The following is a 10,330-nucleotide window of genomic DNA, read 5'->3' as shown; positions in this document are numbered from 1 at the left end:
TCCTTGCTGTTCACATGCGCAGGTGTGGGTCCACCACAGGGCCTTGACACCTGCTGGTTCTCTGCCAGGAGGGCCCTTCCTTTACATAGCCTCACAGTGGAGACTTTCCCAAACCACCAGGAAAAATAGGATCCATCTCTTGGCATTTTATACTTTCATCTCCTTGACCAGTAGTGAGATTGAGTGTCTTTTTATATGTTTATAAGCAGTTTGTTTTCCTCCTCTGAGAATTACCTAGTTATATCTTTTACTGATTTCTCTCTTAGACTGTTAGTCTTAGCTTTCATTTTTCAAAGATTATTGATTGAATTCTAAACCTGTAAAAAGCTTTAGAAACAAGTCTGTTCATCACAGAACTATTTACAATGGTGAAGAATTGGAAACGAATGACCATCAATGGGGAATGGTTAAATAAATAGTGGAAGGATTATTAGGCAACCATTAAAAATGATATTCAATAAAATCATGAAGTAAAATGAAATATGAACATAGGAAATAACTAACATGAAATGTTAAATTATAATACGAACTGAAAAACACAAGTTTCTTCAGGGAAAACATTTTGATATAAAATGATTCAATTTATAAATAACAAACACTTTGGAAGGCAATCTGCCATCATATTAATAGCGGCTGTGTTTGAAAGTGGTATTATAAGTGATTTTGATTTTTTTCCCCACTTTTCTGTACTTTTATAGTGAGTTGATTTAGTCGAAAAGAAAAAGAAAAAGTGATCACAAAGTATTGCATGAACTATGACAACTTTAATGGAAACAAAAATATAATACGAGAAGGGAAACATTTGTCCATAATCTTGCTACCCCTAAGAAATCACAGTCCCTTTCTTCCCTCTTCCCTTGGAACTCTTGTCTGTGGGAACATATAATTTGTAGGTAATTATGACCAAACGAAACATGAATGTTTGAAATCCAGCACTGAGGAGGGGGTTGAGGAGGCTTTGGCAAATGAAAGTGAGTAGCAAGACATTATATGATGCCAAGGAATTAGGTAGAGCGGCTCTGTAGGTCAAGGTGATTAGGGTGTCTCCAGGTAGGTCGTCCGCTATGGGCCCTGGCCAGCGTGGGTCCTGGCCTCACATCTGGTAGCAGGCCGTCTCTGTCTGCTAACCCCCTTGGCCTTTCGGCTCCCTGTCCCCTCAAAGAAAGAAGGCCAAGTGAAGAGTCCAGACATTACCAGCTGTAAAGTTTCCATCCTCAGAGAAGGAAGGAGTTCACAGCCCTGTGGGGACTCCTCTCTCCAGCCCTGAGGACCAGCAAGTCGCCCAAGGGCAGTGCCAAGTGGTGGTTAAGACCTGGACGATGGATCCAGACACACCTGGGTTCAACCCTGGCTCTAGAGCTGAGGCACGTTAGTAACCTCTCTGCGCCTCAGTTTCCCCAGCTGTGAAGTCAGAGTCACTGTGAAGACTGAATGGAAAAACTCACATGTGGTTCCCGGCCCAGAATGAATCTTCAACTAGTGGTTATAACTATTACGCTGTGTGTCTAGCCTGTACCTTTCCTGCTGCAGTGAAAGTTAGTTGCTCAATGAAAGGGAGCAGCCCCGTGAGGGGGAGGTCTGGTGCCCCTGGGGCTGTGGCCAATGGGTTGGCATCACACCTAGCCCCCTGCCTGACACAGGCCCCCCATAGTTCCTGCCACTGCCTTCCTGAGGACACGTGACTTCCTGTTTTCTAAATTCTTAGCCTGCAGTGTCACCGCCAGTTGTGTCTAAGCCTGGGGGCAGGACGCTGGGCTCAGGGTTGGAGATGCAAAGGGAGGAAAGTCAGGGGACTTGGAAGCTGGTCACTCCCACCTGGATCACGGGCTACTGTGATTAATACTGATTCCATTAGCTCCTACGAACTGAGCACTTACCAGGTGCCAAACCCATCCCATTTAAGTGTCTCACACCCTGGGACGTGGCTACGGTTACGCCATGATCACACAGCAACAGACCCAGGACTTGGACTCAAGTTGGTACCTTCACAGGGTTTGTTCTTACCTGCGGTGCTAAAGTGCTTCCTATTAAAGTGGAGACAAGCTGGACAGGGGATTGGGAAGGCTACCCTAAAGAATTTGGAGGATTCGTGTAATTTGTGCTTCTGAAGGCAGAACTAGCATCAAAATTATTTTTAAAAGACTGAAAATGAGAGCTCTCCACCAGTGATGGAGAGGTGGGTGGTGAGCTCCCTGTCACCCGAGGTATTCAAACAGAGGCCAAAGTTACCTGCTAAAGAAGAAACTCCTGCAAAAGGTGGGAAGCTCTCTGGATGAGGGGAATCCCAGAGGCACTGGGATAAGGTGGAGAGAGCAGGGACTTTGCGTCGGATGCACTCAGGACGTTTCTAGCTGTGTGATCTATTGGAGCCTCAATTTCCTTATCTGCAAAATTGATACTATTTCTGCCCTTAGCATAGAAGGTTGTTCTGAGGATTAAACCAGATGACGAAAGGGCGGGGAGTTCTCTAAACTGTATGCTGAGTGCAAATGTAAGTCACATCATTATCACTTTGTGGAGCGAGGAGTTCTCAGACTGTCCACACACTACGGAGCTCCTGCTGCATGCCGGGCACTTTATACCTGTTCGTTATCTGATTTTATCCTCACACACCCCTGAAGGGTGGGCATGCCCTTCCTGAGCTGGGGAACCTGCCCAGGTTCTGTCCCCAACCCTGGCAAGAAGAGGTGGGAGGACCTGTCTACTCCTGCTGCCGCTTGTACCTGCAGAGCCTCTACTGTGGCAAAGGCCACTCGAGACCCGTGGGCTCAGCACGGCCACTGTGCAGGGCACCTCCCCTCACACTTCATGGCATCTGCTGTGCACCGCCACCCCGTGCAGTCTGTCTCATTAAACTCCTTTTGCAGTGCGGGACTGAAGCTGTTCCAGAACACTAACCCAGTAAGAGGCAGATTCCAAATTTGAACCTTTGAGTCTTTGTGGCTCGAAGGTCTATGTCCCTTCCTCTTCTCAAAGGGCCTATGATGTGCGAGGTGAGGAGGGGAAACGAGTAAGTGAAACCAAAATGCACCATCTGTGCTTTGCAGAGCCCGTTGGTGGGGGGAACTCCAGGACGTGAAACGTTCACAGGCTGCTGTGACCAAGTGTCAAAGGCAGGCAGACGGCAAGGGGCTGTGAGCTCAGAGGTGGGTGAGAACTCTGGGTGCCGTGCCCACAGGTCAGGTCACCTAAGGCAAAGGGCTAAGAAAAGTACCTGGAGTCAGGAGACCCAGTAATCCCATCCAGTTTTGTGTCCTGCAGGTGTCCTTTGGAGAAGTTGCTTCCTCTGGTCTCAGTTTATCAACCTATGTACTGGGTCCAATAATAGCCCCCTACTTACCCCTCACGGGAATCAAACCTGATCAGGCACAGGAATTTCAAAAGTACAAACTGTGGTTCGAGGAAGAGGTATCCTCACTAACTGGATGTGAGGGTGGCCAGCGGATGCCAGCTCCTCAACAGGATTTGCTGGGGGACGAGGCTGGCTGGAGGCAGAGATGGGCACCAGTGTGTTTGCAGCTTCGGGCTGTGGAAGAACCAAGTTGATTAAGACCTAATAATCCTGTTCGCAGAAGCTGACAATCTGGCTCGGAGGCAGATGATACAATTCAAATAAATTTCACTGGGAGAAATCAGATTCTACAAGGATGGGCGCCTCCCCCAGGCTGCCCACTGGGGCCTCAGAATCTTCCTGTTAATGCTCAGTACCGTGAAACTTCCCCCACTCGGGGCTTTTATGCAGATGGCGAAAGGCTGTATAGAGCTATCTAGGCTCACTCTCACTAACTAGACTCATAACATTTTTAGACGCTACGAACCACATAGCTGGATACTTTGTGATCAGCTCTGGCTGCCCCCGGAGCCTCCTCTGGGCGTCTCATCTGATCTATTCCAGGTATCCCGCTACAAGGCAGGAAGGTGCCAGCTTATGCGCACGTGCTTAAAGTAAAAATCGTGACAATAGCTAACATCATGGAGCACATATCCTTGTGGGGTCCTTCACCCCGTCAAATTATCTTATTTGATCCTCACCCCATAAGAGTTAATCATATTTAATCCTGTAAAACTGCGGCTCCAGGGAAGCCCCTGTACCCTGTATGTGACCTTAAGCCCACGAGGGCAGGGACTCAGAAGACCCTACCCAAACATTAGACATTGTCGTCTTCATAGAGGAAATAGAAGCCCTGTCATTTACAAAAACACCTACCAATGCATTATCTCCTTCGATTCTCACCACAACCCTAAGGTGGATAGGATTACCCTCCATTTCATAGATGAAGAAACTGAGGCCCAGAGAGGTGAGTTGACTTGTCCAAGACCACTCAGCTAGTAAGTGGCAGGGGAAGTACCAGAACCCATCGGCACCAATCCTGGGCGATTTCTATTCCAACAGCCCCTGGCACAGAGCAGATGCCCAGTGAATATTTAATCAGTCATGTCATCGAATTGGGTCTTGGGCTGCTGCGTGGAGCTTTCTGGGCCTTCCTCAGGCCCATCCCTCCCAGCCAGGCACAGCAGGACTGAGGAGAGGGAAGGTCCTGCCCGGGGAAGTGTGCTGGGGTTCATATGCTCTCCTCTGCCCAAGCACACACAGCACTCTCGTCATTGGTCGTAAAATCCTGCTGCTCTTAAAAAGAAAGAAAGAAAACTTGTCCCTATTACTTTTCTCCAGGGAGGCGCCCAATTCCCCTGCCCCCCACCGTGCTGACTCTGCACAACACGAAGAAATATTTCTTCTTATTGGTGCTAAATTTACTGCCTAGTAATTTTTCTGTTCTCATTTTCTGCGACAGGCAGCTGAGTGATTTTCTTCCAGCTTTTTTTCCAAGTCTCAACCAGCCCCGTAAATCGCCACTGCCATTTTTCCTCTCCAGGAAAAATCACCGCAGCTTTGGTGGCCTTCAAGAGGGGCTGGCTTGTCTCCCAGAGGCCTTTAGACTCTGCCTTGGGTCATGGGGACTTGCAGCCCTCCCTCAGGGCCCGAGGGCAGGCACACCTCCCTCACTGCTGGAACTCAGCCCTGAAAAACCTCATGGCATCAAACGATTGTCCTTGGTGCGCCCTTCACTCTGACAGGGGTGGAGGAAGAGGCAAACATGCAGAAGAGGCAGCCATCGGTCTCAAGTGCTCGTGGCCTAGCTGCAGGGGCCTCTCAGAGTCCTGATGAGTTATGTTTGGAGAGTGCTGGGTGGGATGCAGGCTCTTGCACGTACATCCGCACGCTGAATTTCCCTAGGGGCCCAGGTGGTGGGACAGAGTCTGATTTCGACAGGTGTTGAGGGAGGGTGCAGCTAGCAAGGGCAGTCCTGGGAGAGGAACCAGCTCAAAACAGCAGGGAGGGAGGAAAGTACAGGTGTGTTCAAGGAAGAATGGAATGTGAAAGACGGGAACAAGGGGAACACGGTGGCGGAAAGGCGTGGCCCTTTCAGGCTGGGCTTGGCAAGGCAGAGCCCTAACAAGGCTGGACGGCAGTTTGGACTGTCCTCCAGTGGCTGGGTCATCAGTGGTCTCTGAGCAGGATCTGTGGGAAGTTTATACAGAGGTCAGCTGCCTGGGGCCAGGAGGGGTCCCGAATTGGGGTTGGAGTCAAAGGCTTGAGGACAGAGGGATTCGGGGCGGTGTGGGTGGGGACGCAGGGGGCAGCCTTGAATCACCTGTTTCTGTGGCTTGTGGGAGAATCCAAAGCAGGGGCAGGGACGGGGTTTGGAGACACTGCCCGGGCTCAGTCCTGGGCTGCCTTGTGCTTTCTGTGTGTTCTCACCTGAAGTCCTCGGTGCCTCAGTTTCCGTGTGCTGCTAGAGGAGGATCTGAAAATGATTACATTTCAGGCAGTGTCTGGCACAGAGTAAACATTGATGAAATGTAACAGTTTTCACTGTTTAACAGAAGAGGCAGCTGAAAGAGGGTAAATAACTTGGCTCAAGTCACACAGCTGGTCGGGCTATGACAGCACTCAAGCGTACAATGTCCACTCCTCTGCCCTGGAATAGGCCCGCAGGAAGCCACCAGGGGGCGCCCTGGCCTCGGGAGACACCCACGCTGGCCTGGGACCTCTGCTCTCCTGGTGGCCGTGCAGGGGAGGAGCAAGACTGATACTACGCCCCCGTTTTACAAATTGAGTTGCTGCACACCTACCTAGTAGGAAATATAGTCAAGACTAAAACCTGCATCTCCTCACTCACAGTGCAGTGATCTTTCAAATAAAAATGCTTTTATTTAACTGGAATATTTGCTGCACCTGGTTCCCCAACGCATTTTACGCCAATGCCAGTGCCAACTAAATGTGCATTAACTACAGTTTGACAAAGGTTAAAATGGCCGCAGGGGTTAGGGGACCCCTTGGAAATTTGGGGTGGAGAGGGGAACTCTGAGCTGCGTTTTGTAGGACGCATTCGATTTTAACAGCTGGCAGGGCTGCGGGGAGAGAAAAGGAGGGAATGTGAAGAGGGAACAGTGTGTGCGAAGGCAAGCGGCTAATAGTCTGGGAAAGGAGACAGAGGAGGCTGAGGCCACGGAGCAAGGACTGGTGGGCAGGGAGATGCCAGGCCCAGGAGGGGCTGGGATCACTGAAGGTGCCTCTGTGCCTTGCCCGTGAGACCCTTTGGGGCTGGGGAGGGAAGCCAAGCACCAGACGCCACTGTCCGGTGTGGGATAGTGCCTGGTGCTGAGTAAGCAGAGAGTTTTGGGGGAGTTAATGCAAATTCTTACTGTCCTAATTAATAGATAGTACCACTAAGTCTCTGAGCCCCACCCTTGCCAGCCCTGCGGAGCCCTGTTCTCTGCCTGTGGGAGGCCCTCAGGGGCCACACACCCTAGTCCAGGTGGTGCCATTTGTCCAGACCTGGGCATCTTCCCGAGGCTTCCAGAGTTCCTGGTTCACACAGGGGCTCACACACAGCTGGGCTCCCATGCCCCCGGAGGCGGAAGTCCTGTGCACAGGGGTCGTGGGAACAGTTTCACCTTCCTACTTCCCCTCCCATCTCCCCAGGCTCCGTGACCCCATCAAGCACCACATCTGCCTTGGGGCAGGCTAGGTTTTTCCAGGAGCTAGTCGAGGCGGGAGGGAGGAGGGTTGTGATCAGGCTGACGTATAGGGATTGGATCTAGTCTCCTTGTCATGATTTCTTTGGCCATCCTGGGGTGGTGGGGACATGTTCTTGTCACCCTGGGCCTGGCTGACCAGCTTTGTCTCTTGGTACAGAGGCACAGAGCTTTGGCCTGCTGGATCCCAAACTCTGCTACCTGCTGGACGGAATCCTCTTCATCTATGGCGTCATTATCACTGCTCTGTTCCTGAGAGCAAAGGTGGGTACCACTGGGCTCAGGGAGGAGGATGTTCAGACCGGCCTTGGTCTTGGAAGTTGCAGGCTAGGGTGGTACCTGGGGCTTAGTATTCATGGGCAAAGCACGGACGGGCCAAGTATTGGGCAGGCTAAGGAGGCGGTGGGGGTGTATATGTGGCTGAGCCAGGCAGTGGGAGAGGGAGAGCCTGGTGCTGGGTGTCTCGGTGAGGAGATGTACAAATGTGTGCCATCACAGTGGCAGGGATACTGCTGGCAAGAAAGGGGCTTACATGCAGGCAATTAAGAGCAGGCAAGTGGGGGACCTGTGGCCTTTTCCCAGGTCCTGCTGTCCACCTGCTAATGTCAGCCTTTCTCTTGAAACCTCAGTTTTCCCATCTGTAAATTGGAGAGTTGGCCCAGAGCACAGGTTTTCACCTGGTGCCTTACAGACTCTGCATTTCTTGGAGGGGCTGGGCATGGTGTGGACAGAGCTTGTGGAAGGATTTAGGGGGACGGGGAGGCTCCAGTTTCGGTCATCCTTTGAGCGCCCCCAACCCATTTCTCTTTTGAATTTTAAACTTTGGCATAAGATTTTATTTAAAAAACAGAATCTTACTGACTTTTTAGAGTTTAAAAACTCTGCCCTAGATGATTGCTACGGTTGTTTCCAATACTCCGAATCTGTAAGATCTTGCAGTTTCTCTCGGCTCGGGCGGCGTGAACCGAACACAGCGAGGATGTGTAACCTTCCAGCGGATGCTCAGGACACTAAGCGCGCGCGAGACTCCCCGGGCTCGGGTGTCGAGGGTGTCGCCGGGCAATGGCAGAGGGCTGGGCGAGCGGTGCACAGAAAGCACCCTGCCCCAGGGGTCAAGATAGGAGGCAGGACCTTTTGTGGCTGCGGTCCACCCTGGATTGTCCTCAGAGTCCCTGGAGGAAGAGTCCTGGAGAATCCCCTGGCTCTCGGGAGCGCGGCCGCGAGCGCGGCACCTCTGCGCACGCGCAAGGGCGCTTGCCCGGGAGAATCCGCTCCAGCTGGCCCCGGGCCGGCCTCGTGGATGCTCCTGTCACAGGTGGGAGGAGAAAAGACAGTTGAGCTCAGAAAAGGGGCTGCCACGCCCCTGGCCCTTGCAAGGGCTCGGCCCCCGCAGGCAGAGCATGCGCTGTTGGTTGTCAAGGACGGGAGCAGGGCTGTCCCCAGGGTCGCCGCGGGCCCTGCCCACGCGCGCAGCAGTAACGCTGTGCTCTCGTGTGTTCCAGTTCAGCAGGAGCGCTGCCGTCCCCGAGCACCAGCAGGGCCAGAACCAGCTCTATAACGTAAGTCAGCCTTTCCCGGAGACCCACGTGGAAGGCAGGGGCAGTCCTCTCCTGGGACGTGGGGAACACGCCGGCCGGAGTCTCAGTCTTGGGTCTGCTCCTCAAGCTGTCCGCTCTCTGACCTGGCGGCAACTTGTTCAACCTCAGTTTTCTACCCGGTAAAACGGGAAAAGTGCTTGCACCTGCCTGGTGGGGGTGCCCTGAGGCTCACGCGCGCGCTTTAATGGTTGATGGATGGAAGGCGCTTAGGGGCCCTCAGGGCACCACCTGCCACTAACGAGCCCCCAGCCCCCAGCACTGTGCCCAGGGCTGGAGGGGCGGAGAAGGAATGTCTCAGAATCGATTTCACACTCCCCGTGCAACGGGACTGTGGTCGAATCCATGACCCTCTCTGAGCCTCAGCTGCTTTATGTGCTCTGTTGTTACTTCTCCCATTAGACTGACCTGCTTACAGTAAGAAAAGCGCTTTGAGATCCCGTCCGCCGTTATGGCGACGCGTGTTCTCTGAGATGTTCCCTGAGATGATGGTATCCAGATGGACCCGTTACCACCCACTCCTCAGTCCCTGCCCCTTTTTTGTGAGCCAGGACGGAGAGCGAAACCAAACTCCCCCGTCCAGCTGGCCCCATCCTCCTGAGGTTCCTTTCCTGTGCCTGACATGTTCCTGTCTTTTTTAGGAGCTCAATCTAGGACGAAGAGAGGAGTACGACATTTTGGATAAGAGACGGGGCCAGGACCCTGAAATGGGAGGGAAGCAGGTAGGGAACCCCCCTCTCTCTGCCTCTGTGGTGTGTGTGTGAGGGGGGATCTTCTCAGCACCCGCACACTCTGCAACCGGACTCCACCCTAACGTGTGCGTGGCCTGGGGCAAGAGGACAAGTGGAGACCCACTGCTGCCGCCCTCTCTTCCTACCTCCTTGGTTCCATTCAGGATCTTGAGGGGTCTCATGCCTGAAAGTGGACACCCCCCCATGTCTCAGCTCCACCCACCTCCCCTCAAACTGCTCCTTGGCCACCCTGAGATGCACATTGGTGGCACCATCTGCCCTAGGAGAACAGACCAGGTGAAGAAGGGGCCCAAGACCACTGGGCAGGGAGTTCTGGGTCCTGGGTACCCCTGCAGAGCATGGTCAGGGTATGGGCTCTGGGGCTCTTTCCCATGTTTTCCTCTAGTAGTTTTACAGCTTCAAGACTTATATTTAGTAGGTGGGCATGGGGGCACACACCTGTAGTCCCAGCTCCTTGGGCGGCTGAGGCAGGAGAATTGCTTGAGCCCAGGAGTTTGAGATTGCAGTGAGCTATGATGACGCCACTGTACTCCAGCCAGGGAAACAGAGCAAGACCCTGTCTCAAAAACAAAACAAAACAAAAACATACAAATGAAAGACTTATGTTTAAATCCTTATAATCAATTTTGAGTTGATTTTTGTGTATGGTATGAGATAAGGGTCCAATTTCATTCTCTTGCATATGTATATCCAGTCGTCCCAACACTATTTATTGAAGAGACTGACCATTTCCCATTGCATATTCTTGGCACCTTTGTTGACGATCAACTGACTGTAGGTAGAGAGATCTTTTCTGGGCTCTCTGTTCTGTTCCACTGGTCAATGTGTGTATTTTTATGCCTTTACCATTCTATTTTAATTATTATCACTTTGTAGTATAGTTTGAAATCAGGTAGTGTGATGCCTCCAGCTTTGTTCTTTTTGCTCATGATTGCCTTGGCT

General features: G+C 52.0%; 1 protein-coding gene across 2 annotated transcripts in view; it reads left to right on the top strand.

The window, feature by feature from the left end:
• CD247 (CD247 molecule) overlaps nucleotides 1–10,330 on the top strand; it is an 86,506-nt gene that overhangs the window by 66,006 nt on the left and 10,170 nt on the right. For both annotated transcript variants that reach the window (XM_012657799.1, XM_012657798.1), the window contains exons 2-4: nucleotides 7,202–7,305; nucleotides 8,544–8,600; nucleotides 9,278–9,358. In XM_012657799.1, coding sequence (XP_012513253.1) covers nucleotides 7,202–7,305; nucleotides 8,544–8,600; nucleotides 9,278–9,358 — 242 coding nt within the window. The remainder of the gene's footprint in view (nucleotides 1–7,201; nucleotides 7,306–8,543; nucleotides 8,601–9,277; nucleotides 9,359–10,330) is intronic.

This window comes from Propithecus coquereli, unplaced genomic scaffold (assembly GCF_000956105.1).
Source record: "Propithecus coquereli isolate 6110/MARCELLA unplaced genomic scaffold, Pcoq_1.0 Scaffold56, whole genome shotgun sequence".
In the NCBI taxonomy this organism is placed as follows: domain Eukaryota; kingdom Metazoa; phylum Chordata; class Mammalia; order Primates; family Indriidae; genus Propithecus; species Propithecus coquereli.
Note: the sequence above shows the minus strand (reverse complement) of the source record. Positions and strands in the feature narration are given on the sequence as shown.